A 25,461-nucleotide genomic window follows, 5' to 3' on the forward strand; every position below is an offset into this window, starting at 1 on the left:
TTCCTACCTGTAGACCTCAGGTGAGATTCAAGGAAGATAAACAGTGTGCAGGGTACAGCAGGGTTTAAAAGTGCAGGCACTGGAAGATAGCGGATGGACACTGCACAGAAAACAACAACAACACACACACACACGAATTATGAATAGATAACCCTGTGGTACGACCCTTCGAGTGGATTCCACTTGGATATAAAAAGCAATGAGAATTGTGCAACCTTAGATTAGGTAGAGAGACTTGAGGGGAGGGGAGGGGAGGGGGTGGGGGGATAGGAAGGATAGTAGAATGAAACAGACATTATTATTATTGTGTATATATATGTGACTGCATGACCAATGTGATTCTGCAACTTGTATACTCAGAAAAATGAGATATTATATCCCATCTGATTCAAATGTATGGTATGTCAAGGTCATTGTACTGTTATGTGTAACATTAAAACAAATAAACAAAAAATAAATGTAAAAAAAAAAAGCAATTAACTACTGATACGCAACATGGATTAATTTCACAAACATCACATTGGAGGAAGGAAGCCAGATGTAAGAGTGCAGTTTTGTTTGTTTGTATGCTTGTTTTGGTACCAGGGATTGAACCCAGGGGCCCTTAAACACTGGGCCACATCCCCAGTCCTTCTTTGTATTTTACTTAGAGACAGGATCTCACTGAGTTGCTTAGGGCCTTGCTAAGTTGCTGAGGTTGGCTTTGAACTCGTGATTCTCCTGCCTCCCAAGCCACTGGGGTTATGGATGTGCGCCCCGGCGACCAGGAGTACATTTATTCGGGGGGAAAGGAAGGGATTACTAGGGATTGAACTCAGGGACACTCAACCACTGAGCCACATCCCCAGCCCTATTTTGTGTTTTATTTAGAGACAGGGTCCCACAGAGTTGCTTAGTGCCTCACCACTGCTGAAGCTGGCTTTGAAGCCGCCATCCTGTCTCAGCCTGGGGTTCAAGGCTTGTGCCACCGCGCCTGGCTCAGGAGTGTTTTGATAATTTCATTTATCTAATGTTCTAGAGAAGACAGAACCAAAGCACATGGGCAGATGCATGTTACTAGGAGTCAGAGGTCTGAGGAGAGGGTTGTGGGGAGAACTTTTGGGGAGATGGGACTAACCTATATCACAATTACAGTAGGGTCACACAATGGGAAACATTTGTCAAAACATTGGGCATCGCAGAATTGGTAAATTTTATTGTATGCAAACTCCATCTTAAAAAAGCAGTTGCTTTTTACTTTTGAAAGAGACAGGCATTTTTAGGCATCTATATTATGTTTTACTTTGAATAAACTCAGTAAAAACAGAGTTGCTGGCACTAGTTCATCAGAACCAGATTCAAATCCCCCAGCGCAATCAAGACTCCCTGAGTGCCTTTTTGACATCTTTAAACTTCAACAACCTTATCTGTGAACCTGGGGATGTGAGCACATCCAGCTCCTGCTTGTCACTGTGATGGGTGGAGATGGGGGGGCAGTTCCTCAGTGCGGAGTCTGTGATTGGTCTGGCTTCAGTCTTAACATTGCCCACAGTCACATAGCTAATAAGTGGCAGATTTGGTGCTCAAATTGAGTCTGTCAGCCCTCAAATGCTAGCTCCTGGTCACTGATATTCTGCTTTTATAAAGCAGATTTATATTTGCTTTTATTTAAAAAAAAAAAAAAAAAAAGCAGAAGCAGGCTGCCAAGTCTCTTTCTCTTTTAATATCAGGGATTAAACCCTGGGCACTCTATCCCTGAGCCACATTCCCAGCCCTTTCTATTTTTTATTTTGAGACGGGGTCTTACTACTTGCTAGGGCCTCACTAACTTGCTGAGGCTGGCCTTGAACTTGTGATCCTTCTTCCTCAGCCTCCTGAGCCACAGCAGTCCGTTTTAAAAGAAAAACCCAAGCAACAAGAGCCCAGAAGCCCACATGAAATCCAAGGGGCTCTGAGATGAAGGGCAAGCGCACTCTAAGGTAAATTCTCAAATTTCTCAAAATTCTGCAAAACAGAAGTTGGCTTATTTCACTTAACACAATGTTCTCAAGTTCCATCCATTTTCCTGCAAACGACATAATTTTATTATTCTTTATGGCTGAATAACACTCTCTTGTGTACATATAGCACATTTCCTTTATCAATTCAATGATGGACACCGAGGCTGGTTCCATAGTTTGGCTACTGTGAATGGTGCTGCTATCAACATGGGTATGCATTCATCACTACAGTATGACTTATCGTTTGGGATAAATGCTAAGTAGTATAGCTGGTTGGGAGAAGTCACACAGCAGGTTGGCCTACATGGAGTTTCTCCAAGTAGCTTTTCTGGTCTCTTCCCATAGGCACTTCCCACATCTAATGCTGCCATTGCCCGGGCTTTCTTAACAGAGGTTTTTTTCTATTTAAATATTTTAGTTGTACACAGTATCTTTGTTTTTTTTACTTATTTATTTCTATGTGGTGCTGAGGATCAAAACTCACACATGTAGGCGAGCGCTCTACCACTGAGCCACAACCCCAGCCCCAGAGCTTTTTTTTAAATCAATGGGCATTATTTATTTACTCATTCATTTATGTATTTATTTGCAGTGCTGCGGTTCGAACCCAGGGCCTCACACATGCTAGGCAGGCGCTCTACCACTCAGCCACAACCCCAGCCCTTCACAGAGCTCTGGCGGCCAGCCTGACTCAAACTGGCTCAGCAGCTCTCACAAAGAAACCCAAGTAGCAACTCTGGACATGTGCCTTGCATAAAGTCACCTGGGTTGAGCTCATGTAGTTCACTGTCCCCTAAACCCTGTGTTCTGACTCAACAGATCAGGGTGATACAGGAGACTGAAAATTGGGTTTTTACCATCTCCAAGCCTGGTGATCTTTTTCTTTTGGGGAGGCAGTACCTGGGATGGAATCTAGGGCCTCACAGGGAAGAGGCAAGTGCTCTATCACTACACGCCCCAGTCCCAGAAACCACACTTTGAGAAATGATCTAAAAGGTCCCATATTGTCAGCCAGTCTATGTGTGCACACCTATATATGTATTAAATCAACTTTATTGAGGCATAATTTGCACATTTCAGTAATGTCTTTTGACACCATATAACCTTTTGTCAATCAAGAGGGTTTTTTTGTACTGGAGATTGAACCTAGAGGCTTTTTACCACTGAGCTACATCATCGCCAACCCTTTTTTGAGACAGGGTCTTATTAATTGCCAATGCTAACCGTGAACTGATAATACCGAGTTGCTGGTACTACAGGTGTGCGCCACTGCGCCCAGCAAGATATGGAAGATCTCTAATGCCCTAAGAAGTTTTCTAAGTCCTATAGCAGTCAATTCTTGGGCCTCACTGACCTTCAGCCCCAGGCAAATCGGCTTTCTGTCTCTATAAACTAGCTTTGTCTGTCTAGAATTTCACATGAATAGAATCGTACAATAAGCAGTCTTTGGTGTTTGGCTTCGTCAGTTCAGCATGTTTTAAAGATCTACTCATGTTGCTGTGGTATCAATGCCTTCCCCTTCATAAGGATAAGACAATTTGTTTATCTACTCTAATTGTTGGATGTTTTGGTTATTTCCTGTTTTGTGCTATTGTGAATACAATTACTTTGAACATTCAAATATAAGCCTTTGTGTGAACAGAGGTTTTCATGTTCCTTGGGCACCTGGGAATAGGATTTCTGGGCAGTATACTACATACTTTCTGAAGTAGCTGAACCATTTCTCAATCCCCTCAGCAAAACAGGAGTCTAGTTGCTCCACATCTTCATCAACACTCAAGCTGTCAATCTACTTTGGGCCATTCCAGTGGATGTGCAGTGGTATCTCACTGTAGGATTTTTTGTGTGGTGCTGGACTGAACCCAGGGCCTTGCATATCTACTACTAGGGAAGCACTCTACCACTGAGCCACGTTCCCAGCCCTTCTCATTGTAGTCTTAAATTTACATTTTCATGATGACTGATGTTGAACATTTTTTTTTTTTAATGTGCTCCCTGGTAGTTCATATATTTTCTTTTTGTGATTCTGATACATAATGTTCAGAAACCACGTTCTGAGAAAACTTGCCTACAACATCCACATGTATTCCTGCCAGGACAAAGCACTTTACAGGATGATTTAAATGGAAAATCTTAAAGAGTTCCTCTCAATTTTGTAAAAAACTTCAAAATACAGAAAAGTTTGGGGAAAAAACAAATTCCCACAGGCTCTCTACCCAGATCTAAATATTGTGAATGTTCTGCTGCTTGCTCTTTGTGTGACTGTGAATATAAAATTGAACCATTTGAAAATAAGTTGCAGACATCAAGACATGTCATCCCTACTTTAGCAAGCATCTCCTAACACTTCTTTGATGTAACTGCAATTCTACCATAATACTTAGTAAAAATTAATAAGTTCATATTCTGTCCATTACCTGAGTCCTGCAGTTTTTCCACGACCTTTTAAAACAGACCCAATCAGAATTCAAGAACTGTTACTGGTTATCTCTTTGATCTCCTTTAACCCAGAATTTTGACTTTTTGAAGAGACCAGGCTGGTTGTCTTCACAGAATGACACATTCTGGATTTATTTCATTCCTTTGTAAATTGAAGTTTAGATTCAATATAAACATTTTTTTTTGATAGGAATACTTTGCGGTATTTTTGATAGGAATTATGTGGTTCATGTATCACTGCCAAAGAGACTTCAATGATCTCCAGTAACTTGTATCAAACTTTCTGGGGAAAATAATTCTTTTTTAGCAAGCTAAAAATTATTAACTCAATTTGGATAACTATGGGCTTTTCATTTGTCATTCTCAGCTTGAGAGAGAATGTAAAAGTAAAGTCAGACTCTAACAAAGGGTTTTAGACATGGGATAGTACATTCTGCTTCATTCATATTGGCCCTTTTCCCCATCTGGACATTTCTGATGCTCCCTTCTGGCCTCTCCCAGCTGGCCTTTCATTATCCTATACCTGGGGCTCAGAATCAAAAAGATATTAGTTATCATGACTTCTCATTAGCTCAGCTTTGTCCTTAGTAAAACCATCACACTTGTAAACAACAGACTACTGTTTCCTCTACTAACCAAAAGTTGTGCCAATCAAATGAAATCAACTAGATGAGGACACATTTGAAATGATGAAGCATTTCATCCACTCATTCCACATCTATTGAGCATCCATTGTTGTGTGGGTGTCCTGCCAGGCAGAGATGTAGAAAAAGGCTGCCTGAGGCTTCTAGGAAAGAAACCTTGCTGTGGATGGCGGTGGCACATGCAGCTTGATCACATGAGCCAACAGAAGTCCCTTGATTATTTTAAGCCTATATGGGTTAGATTTTCTGTTAGATAGCCAGGAGTGCACTGTATTTGGGACCCACGAATCAGTCTCAAGAGAGTTAGAGCAAATTCTGGTGCTGGCGCCACCTCCTGGAGCTCTGTTAGTTCTGGTGCCTCATGTGTTGTTTATAATCTAAATCCTACTATGCTGGTAATTAGCTTGACTGATCCCCAAACACGCTTGCAATCCCCAAACCTCTAACACAGATATTTCTCTCTAACTGGAGAAAACATAAGTGCACCTCAGAGATCAGAAACATCTCCTGGAAATCTCAGATTTCCCAAGACCCTGCCACCTATGATTCTTCTGGTAGACCACTATCCTTTCCCCATTCCCTGTGTTGGCCTCTGCCCACAAAACCCTGTTCGGTGGGGCATCTCCACTTTCCTAATTCCCAAAGTAGGAATTAATTCTGAAATAAGAACAGGCAAAGAAAATGAAAAATGTTGAAAAAGTGCTATTGTATATTGCCTTATCTATACCCAAGAAAACTTTACTGATCAAAAGTTGAAGTATAGGAGCTAGGGCTGTGGCTTGCCTAGAGAGCTTGCCTGTAGAGCACTTGCCTAGCACTTGTGAGGCACTGGATTCGATTCTCAGCACCGTATATAAATAAATGAATAAATAAAGGCCCATCTGTCTAAAAAAATATTTTTAAAAAACTGAATTATGGGCTGGGGGCTGTAGCTCAGTGGTACAGTGCTCGCCTAGCATGTGTGAGGCACTGGGTTTGATCCTTAGCATCACATAAAAATACAAATAAAGGCATTCTGTCCATCTACAATTACAAAAAAAAAAAAAAAAAAAAAAACTTTAAACACTTCTTATTCTAGTAATTATCTTTAGTACTAATTTGAAAAAAACTTACATGTTATAGATGGCCCATTACCTAAAAACTACTTTGAAAGGAGAACTTACTGCAAGGCAAAAGTTATTTGTCTAATGCATGTTTGGCTTTGTGTAGCTCAATAGGCCAACCTTGAAAACTATTATTATTTTAAATACTTTACTTGGAGGGAGAAAGGAACTTGAAAAAGATGTTACCTTTGGTTAAAGGCTTGAGAAAGGTAAAACAAACACCTCAGAAAAAAGCAAATCCACTTAACAATGGAAGCCTTTTGGTTTTATTCCAGTTGATGCTGTTGGCACAGATCAAAAGAGCTCTGTGGGAATATAACACAGCGGTGAAATGAAGGGACCCGCTGAAGGTAAAAACACTTGGCGTGTTTTTACTCCTATAGGATCAAAGGTTTTTGTCAAACAGGACTTCATTTAACTTTTCTATTTCAGCCACCAGCTACCACAGAAGTAGCAAATTGTGTGTGTAGGTGGGAGAGATACTGAGTTTAGGGTTCTTCTAATTCAGAGTAACTGGCCTGTCTCAAGGATGTTTACTTAAAATGTACAAAGCCGAAAAGGATTTTTTAAAGTGGATCATCTATATGAAGAACCATGCAGTTGAAGTGATCCACAGTGGAGGCGTAACACTGGCGATCAACAGCTATTTGTTGTAGGGCCTGTACTACTCCCTCTCCCCAAATCACAAATATAGTAACAGCTGCTAATAGATACGTGTTACTTCTCCAAGTATTTGATTCCAACTGTACAATTAGGATGCAAAACATTTTTAAAAGTATGATTTCAGAGTTCAATACCTAACCCCAGATATATCACCAACTATAACAGTTCAGGTCCCAGACATATTTCCTTGCACTACCAGTTAATCCCTCTGATCTTACATTCACATCCAAGACACTAAATTCAAAGACATCGTAAGAATTTAGGAGAATACCATAAGCCACTGGGAACAAAGCAGACACAAACCAGTTATTTGTCTAATGCATGCTTGGCTTTAGACAAGCAACCTAGACAAGCAACCTAAAGTAGAAAGCGGGAAATGAGCCATGGACATAGATAAGCCTCTCAGGCTAAACTCTGTATAAAACAAACGTGTAAAACCTCAAGCATCACTTGGTAAACTGGGAACACTGATGTCCCCCCTTTTTTTTCCTTATTTTTTTTTTTAGATGTTGATAGACCTTTATTTTATCCATTTATTTATATAATAATATAAATAAGCAGTGCTGAGAATCAAACCCAGTGCCTCACACATGCTAGGCAAGCGCTCTACCACTGAGCCAACCACAGCCCCATCGACGTCCCTTTTTGACATAAAAATATTATTACTTAGAATGGCATTAGTTTCCTGTTCTCTCATATTCACAGAGGCCCATATTCCTGTCATGTCAAATGTAACAAGCTTTACACAGAAACAGCTCTTGAAAGGTTATCTTAATTATATTCACAGACACTAATTTTAGTTAATGTATTTTTTTTCCTTATACTTTGTCTTAAAAGTCATTTCTTGCCTTTTTTTTTTTAAACTTTATTTTTTATGTGGTGCTGAGGATCAAACCCAGTGCCTCCTATGTGCTAGGCAAGTGCTCTACCACTGAGCCACAACCCCAGCTCCCGTGTTCCTCACACTTTCTAGAATTACAAGTGATACCTGCCAACTATGTTTAAGTCACTAGTGGGTATACTGTCCTTTGGCAGTGCTGGAGACCAAACCCAGGGCCTCACACAAGGCAAGCACTCTCCCACCGAGCTACATCCCTACCTCTTTAAAATATATATATTATTTTGAGACAAGGTCTAACTAAATTGCCCATGCTGCCTCAAACTTGGAATGGTCCTGCCTTAGTCTCTTGAGGAACTGGGTTTAAGGCATGCACCACCACACCTGGTGGTATATAGCTCTTTAATGCAGAAACTGATGGTTTCATTATGTTGGTTACATACTGGTTTTATTCAGGTTTGTTGAATAAGAAAAACAAGAAAACAAGAAATCCCCCATTATTTCTTCAGGTCCAGTCCTTCTCTACAGCAGCTGTTACAAACAGCCCTGAAGTAGTGGAGTACAGTCAGCAAGGTTGTAGGCAGAGCTGTTCACAGTTCCTCTGTAATCTTTGCAAATACATATTCACTTCCTTTGGTGCCTTGCACAGTAAGGCCCTGTTAACCATGTGACAGAATAGAGGAAATACCCACAGGAAATAGTTCTAGTGACAATTTACTAGACAAGTTACAGTTTAATGATGGTGGTGGTGATTGTTTCTTTCATTTTATTATTAATATTTTTTACAATAAGGGTGTAGCCTTTATACTCCACACACACACAAAATAAAACAAGTGCTTATTACGAAAGAGTCCCTGCCCCCACCCCCCTCAGAACATCCTGAACATAGCAATTTGATGGAACAGAAAAATCAAGACAAGTCTGATTTCAAAACTTCAATAAAAAAGCAGAAGTATGTAATGCAACAGCTGTTCAACTTCCAACTCTAAATAGGCACCATCCAACAAACCCCAGTATTTTAATTTCTCCAGCACACATTCCAGTATAAATGCTCTGAACTGTAATTAGCTAGTAATTAATGGGAGTAGAACTTAGAACAGAAGTTATATTGCTTCCCTGACCCTTTCTCTTACAGTTGGAGGGTACAGGTATTAAGGGATACAAAAGTCAGAGACAGAAGAATTAAAAAGAAAAATTCCCAAAGCTGCTGCTTGGAGTAGAAAGGAAGACAGCATCTTACAAATGTTCAAAAAATCCCAAGGCAAGTAACACAATTCATTCACTATTACTCCTACTTGAAAGAATAAAGAGATCAATGTCGTATTATAAAAAACTGCACTCTCAGAACTGTATTACAGGTTCACCAGAAACTATGGATGTAGTTTTAGGCTTTCTCAAGGAAAACAGGTTCAGTTCAGATCAAGTTAGATACTGTACATCTAGCCTGGCTGGATCAGTGTCTGGAACTGCTCACTGTCACCCTGAACAGCTGTAAACTAAACAATAGTGTGTAACTCCGTAGGAAGCTTAAGGATTGAAGATATATACACAGCTAATTAGATCTCCCCTGCTTCGCGCTCTTCAGAGCTCCTCCTGTCTTCTGATCTGCCATTAGCACTCTCATAGGACCGCTTCTTATCTTTTCGATCTCGGTCACGAGGTGATCTGTCTCTTGAACTCCTGTCTCTGTCACGTGATGCTAAGTCTTGGTCTCTGAATCTTTCTTTTGAGGATCTGAAAAATATTAATTTGAGGAGCAAAATATGTTGGGAAACCCAAAATCCAAATTAAAGAATAGGATAAATAGAAAGCTGAAGAAATATATTAGAATATATCCAAGACAGAGGAGTCAGTTTACTGACAGAAAAGAGCACTATTAGGGTCATTGATAGGGCTCTAAAACAAGACAGGTAGCAACAAAAGCTAGGGTCAAAAAGCATAAGCTAAAATGTCAAGATATTCTCAGTATCCTGGAGACAACCATAAAACATCTCCAATTCATAAAAAGTATTTAATATAAAAATAATACATTGATAATAGCTTTAAAAAGTAAAAGGTATTACCAAATTTTTAAAAAATATAAAAGAACATGATTCCAAACTGGATGGAAATCAGTAACTTGGTATGGGGTCAGCCAATCTTTTGTTTGTTTATCTGGCCAGACAGTAAATATCTGAGGTGTTGCAGGTGACACACAGTATTTATGGTAGTAGAATTCTTTTCTTTACATCTACCTTTCAAGAATGTAAAACCATCCATAGCTTGCTGGCTATACAAAAACAGGATATAGGCCTTGTGTGGCCTGTAGGGAACAGTCTGCCAACACCGACAAAAGAACTACTCAATAATATGGCTTGTAAATAACCATTTTGTTAACTTAAAAATCTGCTTTATTCCTCCTGAGTTAGATCATTAAAACCAGAATGGAAGACAAAAAAAAAGATGATCGCACTATAATAAAGTTTCTTATTACCTTCTGCTTTCCCATCCCCATCCTCAGTAAGAAAGATACGTCACAAATAAGTTCATATCAGAGATTTAGAAGGAAAACGAAAGAATATTATGGGATTAGAATAGTCTTCTATACTCTCAACATCTAAATTAATCAGTAACAAATATTACTTATTTGGTTCTTTACAGGTGATGCAGAACTTTTACATAATTACCTCACCTAATCCATGTTCAAAATTAGGTTCTGGAGGCACCGGCAAGACCTGGATAATACTTTTCTCGTGTGCTGGCATTTGAATCCAGGCCCTTGAGTATACTTAGCATGTGTCTGCCAAGCTAAACCCCAACCCTGAGTAAGGAGACTTTCAGGAAGACATAAGGCAGGGGAAAAAAATACTATTATACTCCATTTTATATATACAGTTAAGAAGGATTAAACTAAAAGGTTCAAATATTCTATCATATCAACATTGAACATTTTACATAAGGTTTTAGTAAGCTTAATTTCAAAATGATGTGTTAAAAAAAATTAGAGTGCAAGAATAGTGACTGCAAATTTAAACTAGTCTTATCCATAGCCTTTATGGGAATGAAATATGAAGAGAGATGATAGAAATGATACCTAAGAATAAAGACATTACCTACTGGTAAATCCCAGAGGTCAGTGATAATAACTGAAGGTGGGCATCAACTAACACTTTCTGAGAAATCACAATGTCCCACACAGGAGCAATTTCCATACACTACTTTATTCATACTACCAATAATCCTAATAAAGCAAATAAATATGTACTATCTCTACTTAAGAAATGGGGAAAGACAGAAGGGATAATGAAGATATTGGGCAAAGCGCCAGACCCGAGTCTGTCTCTGAAGTCTGTACTATTCATTTCTACACAGAGCAAGAGCAGAAAGCTACAAATAGTCCTCACTGACCCACGGGAAATGTTGCCAGGGAAAGATCACAAAGACAATCTACATATATCAGAGACCAGTGCTTCACAGCTTCACAGCAGGGCAAGGAAACAGCACAACGTCAGACTTTGAAAGGGAACTTTAACCTTCAAAAATTAAATCCACACTGGTAGCAATAACTTGATGTTGTGTGTAATAACAAGTAAGTTTTAAGGGCAATTATTTGCTAATTTTTGGTTTAAAACAATAACTTTTAAAGAGTAACTTGAATTCAAAGATGAGAAGTTCTCGAGAAAAGCAAAACTTTTAATAGTTTTACAAAAATAAGCCTCTTTATGAACATGCTGAAAATCTTAGATGTGAAGGGGTATCATGTAGTATGGGGAAAATTTCCTATACAACTTCACAAATGCAGGAAGCATCAGGGACTAAGATGACACAATCTCAGAGAAGGAGACTTCACACCCAGCCCTCCCATCTCCACCACCAATAAGGACATTTAAGAGTTCACAAACACCAGAAACAATGACAGTTGAGCAGGTCAACACAAGAAATTATCTAGATCTTCAACTGCCTAGCTGCATGATTCTCAAAATTTCTGTGTGCAGGTTAAGACTCATGGAGAATTTTTTTTAAAGGCCTATTTCTAGACACTGCACTGACGGTGGCCTCCAAGATATCCAGTTTCAAAAGTGTATGAGAAGTGGCCTTATTATAAGTAACTTTCCTACCTGATTAAATTACATCTACTTTATTCAAGTTTGATTACCTGAAGCTGTTTTTTTATTACTTTGGCATTTTCCTCATCTAAACTTAGATGACTCACCCTATAATACCAAGGTTAGCACTATCTGTGGTCAAGGATGGCAGTCCTGTGTTGTCATACAGAGAACTTTTTAGAGCAACTTAAACATGGTTGCTCAACTATGTTATATTATTTTTTTACTAAGCATAATGTAGTAGAAAGTATATAATAATTCTTAATAAAGTCACCTTAAGGATTACTTAGAACAAGGTCAGAAATATTATAATTATAAAAATATTGATTGAGAGCCTATTAATCACTCAAGCTTGTAAATGATTTCAAGGAATGGGGAGCTGAGACTCAAAATAAAGGAAATATTTTTAACAGCTTTCCATGGATTCAGTATGGATTTAATGAAAAGGACTCCATAGAAAATGTGAGATTAGTAAGTATACTAGAAACACAAAAAATATTTATCCTCTATATACTTAAGAATGGTTATTAAGGAAGGAGAAAAGTTAAAAAAAAAAAAAAAGAGCAATTTTCAGTATGGTTTATATTCCATACAAATTACCTGGGTTGAGGGCTACCATGTGACCTGAGGTTTTGAGAGTTTAGTCTATATAGATTGTGAGTGCTAAACTCCTCTACCACATTCTAAGCCAAATATTCAGGTTCTCACTAAATATTCAGGTCCTTAAACATACCTTAAATATGCCTGCCCTCCTTGCACCTTTTTAAGTAGTTTTTGTTATACCAAGAAGTTGTGTAGCTTCCTTAAAATTCTGAATTTGCCCTGCACCAAGCAACAGTGTATACAACAATGCATTACCTATACTTCAGATTAAACAAGAATATACTAGAATGTGTCTGCTCTGAAAAAGCGCACCAGCTCAAATAAGTTTGGAAAATAGTAAGTCAAACAAAGCTAAACAACTCTTTTAATGAAAGGACTTCTCGGAGTCCCTAATTTGTTAATACATACTGAAAAAACTGAAGAGTATTAGTATCTAAAAATTATTTGCCTGTAAAATACGTTTTTTCAAGACATACTAAGCAGAGAAAAGCAGTAACCTCTGCACATATCAGTTTCAATTTCTTCCTCTGGCTCATATGTAATTTATTCTTTCTGAACTACCCATATAATCAGGAAAAAAATGTATACACCCACACACAAATGTGTACATATCACCAGGTGCAAGTTTTCAAACCAATAATCTAAACTCTAAACATAAGTAACATAAGTAAACAAAAGGCTAAACCACCAAGGTAGCTCCATATCCTCTGATCGGCACATCAGTACCTCCTCTTGGATCGCTCTCTGCTCCTATCTCTAGAACTGTGACGACTTCTCTGGTGACTACGGCTTCGGCTGCGGCTGCTGGAGCGGGATCTGTGGCGATGGCGTTTCTCCCGAGACTTGGATCGAGTCCTCCTCTTGCGTTCTCGAGACATAGAGCGAGACCGGTGTCTGCGATGCTCTCTGGACCTGGATCTACAAAAAGACAAGATTTTATTTCATTTTATTATAATGTTGTAAGCAATACATTTATTATTTACTAATGCCTGTTCTTTAAAGAGAAATTATTCCTTAGTAGCCTGTCTTACTGCCAATTTTATTCCAAATCAACTCAATTTATACTAAAATAAATTGCTATATGTTAACACCTGCAAACAAGAAAATACCAATTCTGAGAGGTCAATCAGTATTGTGTAAATTTACTTCAGGAATATAACAAATGAGAGCAACAATCTTCACAACTACTACATGCTAGGAATTATAATGTCTAAATGCTTTAGGGACTTAACTGCATTTAGACTAAGAATTTTTGAAATATGTTAGAAATTAAATTATGTACCTGATGGACATGGACAGAAGGAAGGAAGGAGAAGCATGGGAAAGAATACTATTCGGGATAAATTATCCTCTCTGAATTGAAAAGGCTATATGACCACAGATGTAAGTTTTAAATACCCACAGTATAATAGATCACAGTGTAATTAAAACAGCGAGGTAGTTCTCTATTCAAGTAGCACATAACTGGGGAGGAAAAAAAAAAAAAAAACATGGAAAAAATCACTTTTGAGAACTTTACCTAAACTGGGGTGGGGGAGGATGTTACTAATAAGTATATAAGAGTAGAGACGGAAAAACACTTCTGTATTCTCAACCAGATCACTTGCGTGGAAGGGTAGAGGTGACATGCAGAGAACAGAAATATTTGAGGGAAACAAAGAGGAGAGAAAGGTGTACTGTTTGATTTAAAAAGTTGCTTTCAGGGGGCTGGGATTGTGGCTCAGTGGTGGAGTGCTTGCCTAGCACGTGCAAGACCCTGGGTTCCATCCTCAGCACCACATAAAAATAAATAAGTAAATACTGTGTCCAGTTACAACTAAAAAATAAATATTAAAAGAAAAACTTTTTAAAAAATTGCTTTCAGATGGCACGGTGGCGCATGCCTATAATCCCAGTGGTTTTGAAGGCTGAGACAGGAGGATACAGAAATCAAAGCCAGCCTCAGCAATGGCAAGGTGCTAAGCAACTTAGTGTTACCCTGTTTCTAAATAAAATACAAAANGAGCTTATACTCTTTAGTTCTATATAGATCTCTGTCTAGTATAAACAGAGTAGGGTAAAGGTGGGTAGAGAAATGGGGAAGTAATATTTTATAAAGAATATGCAGATGGACCTGGCCTCGGTGGGGCATGCCTGTAATCCCAGAGGCTCTGGAGGCTGAGACAGGAGGATCTTGAGTTCAAAGTCAGCCTTGGCAAAAGTGAGGTGCTAAGCAACTAAGTGAGACCCTATTTCTAAATAAAATACAAAACAGGTCTAAGGATGTGGCTCAGCGGTCAAGTGCCCCTGAATTTAATTCTGGGTACCAAAAAAAAAAAAAAAAAAGAATATGCAGATGGGCTGGGGTATTCTCACTGGCCTGGTATGTGAGAATCCCTGGGTTAGATCTCCAGAACCATTTAAAAAAAAAAAAAAATAGGGAGAGGCTTTTCTGATAGGATAGCATTTTAAGGAAGACTAAAAGAAGGGAATAAGTACATTAGTCATTTTAGAGAAGAGCATACAGATGCAACGGTCCTGAGGTGGCAGAAGCCTTGGCATACTGAAGGAACCAGAGGAACCTATATTGCTGGAATTAAGTAAGGTAGGGGTAACCTCAGGGTCTTACAAGCAGGATGACTTTACCATTCAAACCAGGACACTATGAATGATCAATTATATAGAATAAGGTGGGGGTTATTAATAAAATATCCAACACTGGCATTTATGGTCCCCCTACTTAAAGACTGTAATAAAGACTTTGACTTCTATGAATGAGATGGAAAACCTTTAGATGATCTAATGCCATCTATTTACTTACCTACCTACCCGTCTACCAACCAATCAACCAAACAACCAAGCCCTCTACAGAGGGCTTCCTTCCCAGCCCTCAATTTGGCAGATTTCTATTTTTTCTTTATTTTGGGGGGTATCAGGGAGCCACATCCCCAGCACTATTTTCTATTTTATTTAGAGACAAGGTCTCACTGAGTTGTTTAGTGCCTCGCTTTTGCTGAGGCTGGCTTTGAACTTGCAATACTTCTGCCTCAAACTCCCAAGCCGCTGGGATTACAGGCATGCGTCACCACACCCAGCAAATGGTTCCTTTATTAATGTCTTGAGTTTTTGTATAATTTTTGATTTGTTTGTTTTGGGTTTCCCCCTCAACCCCAATATATACTACGCCTAGTAATTTACCACACTGACTACTGAGTTACATCCTTGGCCCCACCCATCCCTTTTTGAGACAAAAAAGGCTCAGGTGACCTTGAATTTGTGATCCTTACACCTCAGCCTACCAAGTAGCTGAGATTATAGAGGTACGGACAACTATGCCTGGATTGTTTTTCGGGTTTTAAGCAAAAATATCACTGAAAGATTCTAAAATATACTAAGGGGTAACTAATAGAAACATGAAGTTTTTATTTCTTAACAACAAATGTTCTACTTTTTAGGACTAAGTTCTTAGAAAAAAGTTACTCTCTGGAGTTTAAGACTTTGCAGGTTTCAAAAAGGTGATGTAATATGAATATAACCAGTGTAACTCAACATCATGTACAACCACAAGAATGGGAAGCTATACTCCATGTATGTATGATATGTCAAAATACACTCTATGGTCATGTACAACTAAAAAGAAGAAACAAAAATTGTTTTAAAAGGTAATGTAATCAGAGCAAGAGAAATGGTAGAATCTGGAAAAGAATGAAAAAGGGCATTCTAGGTGGGAATGGATTTATAAAGAAAGGCTCAAAACAAAATGAGCACAGCAAGAAAAGAACCAAGAAAGAAGAAGTAAAACACATTTCTCTACCTTTCTCAGAAAATGTTTCGATTAATTAGAAAAAGACTTTTTAAAAATACCCCAAATATTACCACTAAAAATCAAAATCCCTTCCCTCCTTATATCTGTTAGTGTGCCTCTGAATTTTTTTTGTACTCACAATACAAAGGGAAGAATGGTAGACTCACAAAAGACAAAAATGAGGCACAGACTAAATAGCTTAGTTTCCCTTACCTACTGAGATCTCATTCAAAAATTTATCTAACTAATCAACGTATTTCTATTTTCCACAGGTACAACAACCTCTTAGAATGCTGTTCCTTAAATGTACCACACAAACTGACTTTTTAAAAGTTACCATATTTACTTAGCATGAAAAAGATTTTAAAGAAATATTTAAGAATATTTTGACATCTTTCCCTTGTAATTCCAGAGTACTGTATATAATTTTACTCTGATAAACTTTGTGATTCAAGAATATCTTTTGATCAGTTTCTCCTAAAATGATAATGTTCAAAACTGAACCAAAACAAAGAAACAGTAATAATTTATTAATTCTCATTAACTTTTATAAGACAGTTAATTTATCTTCACTTGTTGAAAAACACAACTTCACTACCTATCTTGTATAAATACCTACCTTTTAGGATTCTTGCTATGTGATCGGGACCTAAAAAGAGAATATCTATTTTTAGAAAAGTGACTATAAATTAACAAACAGTGCAATGTGCTGTTAAATAAATTCTTCTTGACTCCTAAATTTTTTTAGTTTAAAAACATCAAAGTGTGTATTTAGCACACACTTCCCCACCCCCCAAATGTACCACCAATTATAGACTTCCCCATCTTGCTATATGAGATCCCTTAACTGGATACCTGGCTCTTAAATAAAAAATAATAATATGTTCCTGGAAACTAACACAACAGTATATCACACTCCTTACTGCTTCAGAAACCATTTGCTAGCCTAGAAAAATTATGTTATTTATACTTCTGTCACTTGTTTTTCCCTTCTGGGAAAAGAATAAAATTTCTATGATTTGAAATGCATATATTTGGGGGCTACAAACTCATATTATAATCCCTATAATACCCAGCTCAACTTTACATATCTTCACATGACCCAGCATACTGTTAACACACAATGAGTAATCAATCACATGTGTGTGTTTGTGTGTGTGCGTTTTGTGGTATTAAGGATTGAACCCTTGGCCTCACACATGCTAGGAAGGCACTCAACCAATTTGCAACACCCGCAACTTAGTCACTTTTTTTTATTTTTGAGACATGGTTTCAGTAAGTTGCCCAGGCTGGCATCAAACTTGCAATCCTTCTGCCTTAGCCTCCCAAAAGTTACTGGAATTACATGTGTGTACCACTGTCCAGCAGACATGAGTTTTAATTCTGGCTCTACCACTCATCATCTGTGAGTGGGTCACATATATCCTCCCTTAGCTTATTAGTCTGACAGTGACAAAGAAGGATACAAAAAAAAAAAAAAAAATTTCATTGGGGTATGTGTATATGAGGATTAGGTAAACTAATTAAGGTGAATTTCTGCAAGCCTCCCTTTTAATTTTTTGCAGTGCTGAGAATCAGACCCAGGACCCTGGGCATTGCTACACAGGCGCTCTACCTCTGAGCCACAGCCCTGGCCCCAGTATAGTGAATTTCTTAGTACAATGCCTGGCATCCAGTAAGTGATAAGGATTGTTTTTCAGTTGTCCTTTTTAGCACCAAAGTCAGAATCCCTTCTCATATAATCTTTTTAAAAATATTTTTTTTAGTTGTAGTTGGAACAATACCTTTATTTTATTTATTTATTTTTTGTGGTGCTGAGATTGAATCCAGCACCCTGCATGTGGTAGGTGAGTGCTCTACCACTGAGCCACAACCCCAGCCCCTCCTATAACTTTTATACTAGCATTTAATTACACCACTTCTCTCAAGGTCACAGAGGAAAAATTTACACATTTCTGAAAGAGGTGTACTTTTTATTTGCACTGGGAATTGAACCCAGGGGTACCTTACCATTGAGCCACATCCCCAACCCTTTTTATTTTTTATTTTGAGACAGGGTCTTGCTAAGTTGCTTAGGGTCTCACTAAGTTGATGAGGCTAGCCTCAAACTTGCAATCTTCCTGAGTCACTGGGATCACAGGTGTCACCGCACCCAGCTAAAAGAGGAACACATTTAAAAAAATATATATTTATTTTTTAGTTGGACACAATATCTTCATTTATTTTTATGTAGTGCTGAGGATCGAACCCAGGGCCTCACACGTCCTAGGCGAGTGCTCTACCACTGAGCCATAACCCCTGCCCCCTGAAAGAGGAATACATTTTATAATCAAAGTAGAAAAAAAAAAGGTCAGCCAGCAAGCAAAGGAGTTGGTGATTTTCTTTCTCATTATCTACAAATGTGAAAGCATATTCTTGCAAAAAATGTTTGTTCTCATTTGATTATCATCTCAGTTGAATCTTAAATTCAGAATTCCAATGTTAAATAAAATGCTATTTATTCTATCCTAAATATTACAATACTTAGTAATATCCCCGTAAGAACTTAATGTACACCAAAGAACAAACAGATAAAAGTCTGAGGTAAAATTTATGGTAAATGAAAAAAATATATATTCATAGCTAGCTGTGTATGTGTATACAGAGAGAAATGGGAAAAACTGACAGCATTTCCCCTAAAGAAACAATATCCACACAGCTTTGTTCCATTTTGTTCTTAAAGTGCAAAAGGATTACCAGTTAAAAGTCAACACAAATAAAGTTTAAAATTTCTTTAATAGGCTCAAAGCTTAGAAGTAGTTAGCATGATCTACTCACATACTATAAAGGGTTTTAATGAAGTTAGGCACATCTACTAACTCTGAGAGGTGTTAAAATTTCAGAGAGATCATACACATTATGATTAAGGAAACATCACCTATTAGAACCGTAAGTTAATCTCTTATAGCATGCCTGTCCATCATAAATTCATCTTAAAAAACTATGAACACAACTCACAAAGAACGTTGCCACAATGATGCTATACAGTTTTAGTTGCCAATGGGTAAAAGTGACTCATATAATTCTATGCCAACCTAGTACAAATCTAGTGCAATATGAAAAACCAAAAAGCTAGAATACAGTTTTGTTATAAATCTTATAAGACCTAAAGACAAAAAGCATTTTCTATTCACTCTTCCACACATTCTATAAATTGCCTTTAGTTTAATGGCTAAGGCTTAATACAGATTGAACATCCCTAATCTGAAATTCACAACTTTTTTAGCACAGATATGATGCTCATCAAGTTTAAGATTTGGGAGCATTTCAGATCCAGAATTAGGGATGTTCAACTAGTAAGGTTTTTGCAGACACTTCAAAATCAAATAAAACCTCCCAAATCTGACACACCAAGCACTTTGGAGAAAGGATACTCAGCCTGTATGTCTGTATAAAAACTGCCTTTCATTTTTAAAAAGTAAAAGCAATTTTCCAATGCTCCAGAAGAGACTTAATGTCATCTAAAATCATGTATCAGTCACATTTCTTTTTAGAACCAGGAAACTTAACTTCAAATATTTGGACTATTTATCATGCCATACCTTCTCAGCTTCTCCCTTTCTTCCCTCTCCCTTTCTTCTCTTCGTTTCAGGCGCTCCTGGTTTCTTTTCTCCTGCTTCTCAGCTACAACTCTCTTAAAAACAATAAATAAGAAGTTTATTTACTAGGTCAATTATTAATTATCTTTACCTTAAACTTTACCATTTCTGGTTCCCAACATACTATAATTAACTTCAAGATCTGTTGAGGAAAAAAAATTCAATTTGACCCTGTCAGATGTAACTATTAAGCTCACACCCTACTTTCTATAATCTTCCTCCCTTTTATGGAAAATGTGCAATATCTCAAACTTTTCCATGATTTCTTCACGATATTTTAAAATTACTTCAATAAGACTTTTCTGAATGTTTCTCAGCATTATTTTTTATATACTTATAATGAACATCAACCATCACAAATATCCATTCCTTATCATTTCCAATGAGGCAATGGTACCATTTTAATGCTGCTGCCTTTAAAGATATGAGTAAAGTGATAAAGGATTCTGTTGCTAAGTCTGTTTCTGCAAAGAATCCCAAGTATGTAGTGTTATCAACAGAGCCCATCAACTCTCTGTTAAAATGAAACCCATTTTGACAGTTTTTAGAAACTGAGATTTATTCCAGCTACTCAAAAAAATGGAGAGAGGATAAATGCATACTGAAAATATGGTTATGTCCCTATTTTTTTTTTTCCCTTTCTTTCTTTTTGGTACCGGGGATTGAACGCAGAGGTGCTTTACCACTGAGCTACATCCCCAGCCAATTTTATTTATTTTGAGACAGAATTTTGCTAAATTGCTGAGGGTCTAAGTTGTGAAGGTTGGCCTTGAACTTGCAATCTTCCTGCCTCAGCCTTTCCAGTCACTAGGTTTATAGATGTGCACTACCACACCTGATTTCACTGGGTGTTTTCTGACTCCTCATTATTGTAAAAGTTAAGCCATGAATCTTGGGATCAATTCCAGTGATACAATTACATGGAAAGTGACTCTCCAGTGTTGCCAATATTTGGGCCAGTCTTCAACTTGTGACAAAAGGCTACAATACCATATTCTTTAAAAATAAGCCACATCAGATAGCTGAAAGGCAAACTGATATCTAGTAACTCTGCCTTTTACCACTTCAAAATACGTCACTTTTTTTGTGTGTATGTATTTGCTTATTCCCTCAAAAGCACTAGGGAGATAAGAACTATGCTGCCTTTTTACAATAACACATATTAACTAATAGTGAGTGTCCTTCTTTCATAGGCTGTCCTAATTCCTTCCTGAAATGGAGGAAGGTAGACAAAACTAGAGGTTCTATTTTTTTAAAAAACATTTATTTTTTTTTTTAAGTTTTAGGTGGACACAATATTTTTATTTTGTTTTTATGTGGTGCTGAGAATCGAACCCAGTGCCTCACACATGCTAGGCGAGCGCGCTACCACTGGAGCCACATCCCCAGCCCAAAACTAGAGGTTCTATAGGCTTATATTTAGTAAAGAACTCCAAAATATTTCAACACATACTGGGCTCATTTTCTCAATTCTCCTATAAATATTATATGAATATATAATTATTGATTTTACTGAAAAGGATAACACCTTACATTTTAGGGTAAGGTGTTATTTTGTAGAAAAGGGTCAGTTTAGAAACCAGTTTAAATGACTAATTCAACACAAAATGATACCTCCCAGAATAACAGAATAATACTGAAAAGCCTTTTTCTCAGACATCATCCATTAAACCTGCCTGAATCTCCATTTATAATTCTACACTATTCAGTGTGAACTGTTGACATAAATCACAACTGAGAATACTATTCCAAAGACAATAGCAGATCAAAAAATAAGTAGCAAAATAGGACAGTCAGTGATATTAATTTACCAAAGTACCTTTAATTCTTCAAGCTTCTCTCTTATTTCAATAAATCCCAGGTGCAGTTTACCCCCAAAATGATCGGCCAGTCGTCTGTCATTATCATGAAGACCTAAGTAGGCAGAGCAGACTTCACAGACCCGAAGTTTCTGCTGTTGGAAACTGGAAGCTGGCATAGAATTCCGATAAACTTCCTAAACAAAAGTGAGGGATAAAACAAAAACAAAAACATAAATTTCATTAAAAGACAAACAAAAGGCCATAGAACATTCTGGGGTCTCCAATGCCTTGCCAGATGTGTCTTCACCAACAGCTGTCACCCACCCTCTCCTCACACCTCAGGGAGGGGCCTGAAGACCAAGAAAGAATTTTCACAGCAAAGCAACCAGCTGAAATTGAATCAGTCTACACTGGCTCCATGAGAGTAAGACTCTACCTACACTGCATAGGAGAGGGAAGCCTTGGAGAGCACAGCTGCTGGATAATTGCCCTTGCTCTGAATCCTCCCCCGCACTTTTTTTTTTTAATCTGCCTTTTAAAAAAATCTTAGGAACATTAGTTTTATTACACAATGTATGAGAAACAGAAATTTATTAAGAACCATCTCTACTCTCCTAGAAGTATGAAGAAAGGACAGAGAACAAGCAGGGCAGGAGAAAGTGTCCCAGGGAAAAGAGCCTCTGATGTCTCTTGCAGGTGGAGACAGGAGACTCCTGGTAGAATCGAGCTCCTGGCCGGAATCCATGCAGAAAGCCTGAGCCAGACTGCATGCACACCACATGCACGTCACAGTGATGCCCACACACCAGGATCCACAGATCTCAGGGTCTTTTCACTGTCCACTGATTTGTCTGTCTCTGTATTTTCATTGGAGTCACTCTGCTTCTAAATCTAGCACGTTTCTGCCCTCTTTTTTCTCTGAATGCCAGCTCACAAAACCAAGGCATGCAACAACACAGTTGTTGAACGTAAGTGGCTATCCTCCTAGTAACCAACCCCCTTCTAGCCCTTGCTGTTGTTATGGACTGCCCTATAGAGATACCTTGGGAGGATGTGTTGTTGTCTGCTATGGCTCAACTACTGTGGATAGGAGGCTATGCTGGGAGTGGAGGTCCTCACATGCAGGAAACAGACAGATAGAAGGCACACTGGCACATCCACCACCTGACTTCTTGCTTGGCCATCTCAGGTAGCTGATGCTCAAAGGGATAGAGGGAGGGAAGAAAGGGCAGGCTCACTGGCACTTTTGAGTGAACACTGAAAGGATATATAGGACCTGGCAAGGCCTAACTCCCCAACACATAGGCTTCACCTGGAATGTGTAAGCATGCCCGTGGATTATCTAGTGCTGGGGTACCAGGTATGTAGCCACTGCCTCATTGTATTTAGATTTGCCAGGGACACCCAGGTATTACAGGGCTCAAAACCCTCGTCAAGCATGATTGCCATAATTGTTGGGTCCAGGCTTAACAGAATAGCTGGGTAAATATTCCTCACCCTGGCTCTATCATGGGTGGCTCATTATTTGCTCTACTGTGGGCCTCTGTGTGGGGTCCACCATCAGTATTTGACTGATCAGCATTCCATGCTTCCTTGGAAATGTGCAGGGGATTGTCATATCTTGCCTGCATGAACTTCTTCACTTAGTGGTGTTTGCCATAAATCAGTGACACCCAGGCTTTAGACATCCACCGTGGGGCCCTCATATTCTTTCCACTGGATGACTTCAGGGGTAAGGTAGAGGAGAGTGCCCTCAAACTCATTCAGCTTCTGCCCAGCCATGAATCCAGTGCTCTGGCTGAAGTGGACAAGTTTGAAATTGCTTCCAGCAATCTCCAGGATGTTCTCTATCTTAAGGTGTAGGTGCACAATGTCCTTCTTGTGGCAGTAGCTCAGGACACATATGACCTGCCTGCATAGTCTTCAGGTCTCTTCCTCCAACATACCACCAGACTCCAAGAGGCAGTGCCATAGCTGTCCCCCATGTGCATGCTCCGTGACAATGTAAGCTACCCTGCCCAATGCCCCTTAGGATCCGATTATGTCCATGAAGTTGGTCTTGTAGCACCTGGGCCCTTGCAGCACTACACTGTTCTGACTACTTTTCCTACCTATCACTGGAATACCAAATAAGGATGCCAGATTAAAAGCAAACAAACAAACAAACAAACAAAAAACCAAAATAAACCCAAGTTTAAAATACATATCAAAACACCACAACCATCAACCACACTATCTAGAAGTCCAACAGCTCACCACCACCAAAAGTTTTCTGTACTTAGAGATAAAAACAGCCAGTCTTTTATCCAGCCAGTATTTGAAATTCCCTCACAATGGCTCCTTATGAGGTGACAGCAGGAAACGGCCCAGTCACCCCAGTGCCCATCTCAGTTTTTGGCCTCTAGGATCTTTCTGACTTTCATGATAAGAATAAAAAAGGACCAGGCTGATATGGTGGCCCATGCCTGTAATCCCAGCAATCCCAGGAGGGTGAGGCAGGAGGGTCACAGAAGTTCAAAACCAGTCTCAGCAATTTAGTGAGGCCCTAAGCAACTCAGTGAGACCTTGTCTCCAAATAAAAAATAATAAAGGGCTGTGGATGTGGCTCAGTGGTTAAGCACCCTTGGGTTTAAACACTAGTATAACAAAACAAAATAATAAGAAATTGACTCAAGAAGCCTTTTGCTTCTTTGAGTTATGGAGACTGATATTTACTTGCTTAGAAATTAAAATTTGTAGAATTAAAAAAAAAAAGTCAAACAAGAGGGCTAGGAATGTGGTTCAGTAATAGAATGTTTGTGTACATGCACAAATCTCTGAGACTGTCCCCTTGCAAAAAAAAAAAAAAGGCATGCAAGAAAATATAAAAGCATGGCTATTTTGTTACGAAAAGTATACATTCTCCATTGTCCCCCTGTCCACTACATCCTTTCTTAGACTACTTCCCTAGAGGTCAAAAGTCACAGGTCACAGGTCCACACACCTTTTGCCAAGAAACTACCTTAACAGTTCTACCACGATACAAAATACAACAGTCTGAAAAGGGTTTCTCAATGTTCTTTTCTATAGTTTTTGTTAAAAATATGATGTGGTCAGCCTCTAAACTGCATACCAGTGAAGGGTCAAGCAAACAGAAGCCACCTGTAATTGTAAAGGAGTACATGTTTTCCACATTGTTAGACTTCCTTCCCAAAGATTGTTTTCCCCTCCTCGGAAATATGGATATGCATACACATGATAAGTCTCCCCACTAAAAGGAATACAGTTCTATTAAGATAAGAGATAAAATGTGTCCCGAGATTAAATTATCTTTTACTCACACATTTTCATTTGTATGAATTAATTCATTAAACAGTAAAAAATGGTGAGTTTGCCTATATATTGTCCTCTTTTTTCTTTACTAACAGGACTCTGGCTTTTATTTGAGGTAGCAACACACCCAGGTAAAAATATGACATTTTCCAAGCTTCCACAGAACTTTGCATAAAATACTAGTGGAAACTGCCAGGCAGAATCTATAGGAAAGTTCTTCAAAAGAGAATAAATAAATTGAGATAAAAACCCATCACTGGCTGATGTAACCCTGCAGATAAAAAGGAATGAGAAAGCGTATTTACACAGGCTTAAAAGTGTCAATACCAAGATATTTACTAGTTACAAAAGGGAAACGCAGTAACTTCCCAGAAAAAAAAAAAAATACGTACTATCACCAAAAATGGGAAAAACCACTAACAAATGTTTCAAAATGATACATCACTACAGTGGTATTCCTATAAAAATCTAATCATGAGAGGCTCGACATGTAGTTCAGTGGTAGAGCACTTGCTCAGTATGTGCAAAACCCTCTTTTCAATCCCCAGTACATGAAGGGAAAAAAAAGAAA

At 38.3% G+C, this 25,461-nt stretch overlaps 1 protein-coding gene across 11 annotated transcripts in view; it reads right to left on the bottom strand.

The window, feature by feature from the left end:
• Positions 1 to 8,097: 8,097 nt before the first annotated feature.
• Positions 8,098 to 25,461, bottom strand: part of Luc7l2 (LUC7 like 2, pre-mRNA splicing factor) — a 70,533-nt gene continuing 53,169 nt past the window's right edge. For 9 of the 11 annotated variants that reach the window (XM_048786844.1, XM_015493773.2, XM_015493778.2 and 6 more), the window contains 5 exons: positions 21,596 to 21,772; positions 19,720 to 19,811; positions 16,758 to 16,787; positions 13,081 to 13,272; positions 8,098 to 9,400 (listed from right to left, as the gene is read on the bottom strand). In XM_048786844.1, the coding sequence (XP_048642801.1) occupies positions 9,223 to 9,400; positions 13,081 to 13,272; positions 16,758 to 16,787; positions 19,720 to 19,811; positions 21,596 to 21,772 (669 nt within the window). In that variant the 3' untranslated portion in view covers positions 8,098 to 9,222. The remainder of the gene's footprint in view (positions 9,401 to 13,080; positions 13,273 to 16,757; positions 16,788 to 19,719; positions 19,812 to 21,595; positions 21,773 to 25,461) is intronic. The other 2 variants (XM_048786845.1, XM_015493777.2) reach the window with 1 other exon arrangement.

This window comes from Marmota marmota, unplaced genomic scaffold (genome assembly GCF_001458135.2).
Source record: "Marmota marmota marmota unplaced genomic scaffold, marMar, whole genome shotgun sequence".
Classification (NCBI taxonomy): domain Eukaryota; kingdom Metazoa; phylum Chordata; class Mammalia; order Rodentia; family Sciuridae; genus Marmota; species Marmota marmota.